The sequence below is a fragment of the Talpa europaea genome (genome assembly GCF_964194135.1).
Source record: "Talpa europaea genome assembly, chromosome: 6".
Taxonomy (NCBI): domain Eukaryota; kingdom Metazoa; phylum Chordata; class Mammalia; order Eulipotyphla; family Talpidae; genus Talpa; species Talpa europaea.
Window position 1 is genome coordinate 130,948,167 of NC_140072.1, and position 1,092 is coordinate 130,949,258.

General features: G+C 84.2%; 1 protein-coding gene across 2 annotated transcripts in view; it reads right to left on the bottom strand.

The window, feature by feature from the left end:
* The window catches only part of STK24 (serine/threonine kinase 24), a gene marked incomplete at both ends in the record, with an annotated part of 69,802 nt that extends 68,927 nt beyond the window's left edge, over positions 1-875 (bottom strand). For both annotated transcript variants that reach the window (XM_084235499.1, XM_084235498.1), the window contains one exon: positions 834-875. In XM_084235499.1, coding sequence (XP_084091625.1) covers positions 834-875 — 42 coding nt within the window. The remainder of the gene's footprint in view (positions 1-833) is intronic.
* Between the last annotated feature and the right edge of the window lie 217 nt (positions 876-1,092).

Below are 1,092 nucleotides of genomic sequence, written 5' to 3' on the forward strand. Positions count from 1 at the left end.
GCCCGCACGACAGCGGCCGCTCCCCGAGGACGGCGCTTTCCTTTTCAAACCGCTCCCGAGGCCGGTCCCCAATGGCGGAAAACTTCAACGCGCTCGCGACTGGAAACCCAACTCGGCCCCTGCTCCCTCCCCCCAAGAAGTGCCCAGCAGGCCCCGAGGCCACCCCGGCCCCAGGCAGCGGCGCCTCCGGAGCAGCCGGGCTCGAGGGCCGAGCGTCCGCCGAGCCTCCCCGCGGGGCCGGCGGGCGCGCACCTTCCCCGCGGCGGCACCAGGAGGAAGCGCGCGCCGGCCCTTCCTCCGCCCCGCCGGCCGGGAGGAGTCGGGGCGCGCCCGGGGCCCCCCTCCGCCTCCCAAGTTCACCGGCCGCTCGCCGGGGGCCCCAGGTCCCGCCGGCCGCTCGCCAGGCCCGGGCCGGGGCCTCCAAGGGCATGTCCGCGCCCCGCTTGTCCGCGGGGATGCGGCGCGCGCGGGGCCTGCGCCCCGGCGGGGAGCGGGGAGCGCGCGGGGCGGCCGGCACCCCGCTCCCTCCCCCGGGAGGCCGCGGCGACGCCGGGGCGCGGGCGAGGGCCGCCCCGGAGCGCAGCCCGGGTCCGCCAGCCACCCCGAGCCCGGGCCGCGGCGAGCGCGCGGGGGTGCCCGGGGAGCCCGGCGCTGGCGCGACCCCCGAGACGGCGCCGAGGGCGGGGGCCGTGTTTACACCGCCGCGCGCCCCCTCGGCCCGGCGCGCGCCCCCTCCCCGGCCGGCCCGCGCCCCCCTCCCCGGCCCGCGCCCCCCTCCCCGGCCCGCGCCCCCTCTCGGCCCGCGCCCCCTCCCCGGCCGGCGCGCGCCCTACCTGCATGCCCGGCAGGCCCGCCTGCACCGGGGAGTGAGCCATGGCGGCGGGCGGCCCTTCCTGGGGCGGGACGGCCGGCCGCGGCCAGGCGCGCGGGCGAGCAGGCCCGGCCGGGCCCGACCCCAGCCGCGCGGGTCCCGGGCCGGGCGGCTCAGCGGCGCGCGGCGGGCCGCGTCTCCATGCAGGGCGCGCGGGCGCGCGGGCGCGGGGCCTGGGCGAGCCGCTGCCGGGGCCGCCGCTGCGCGTCGCCTGCTCTCCG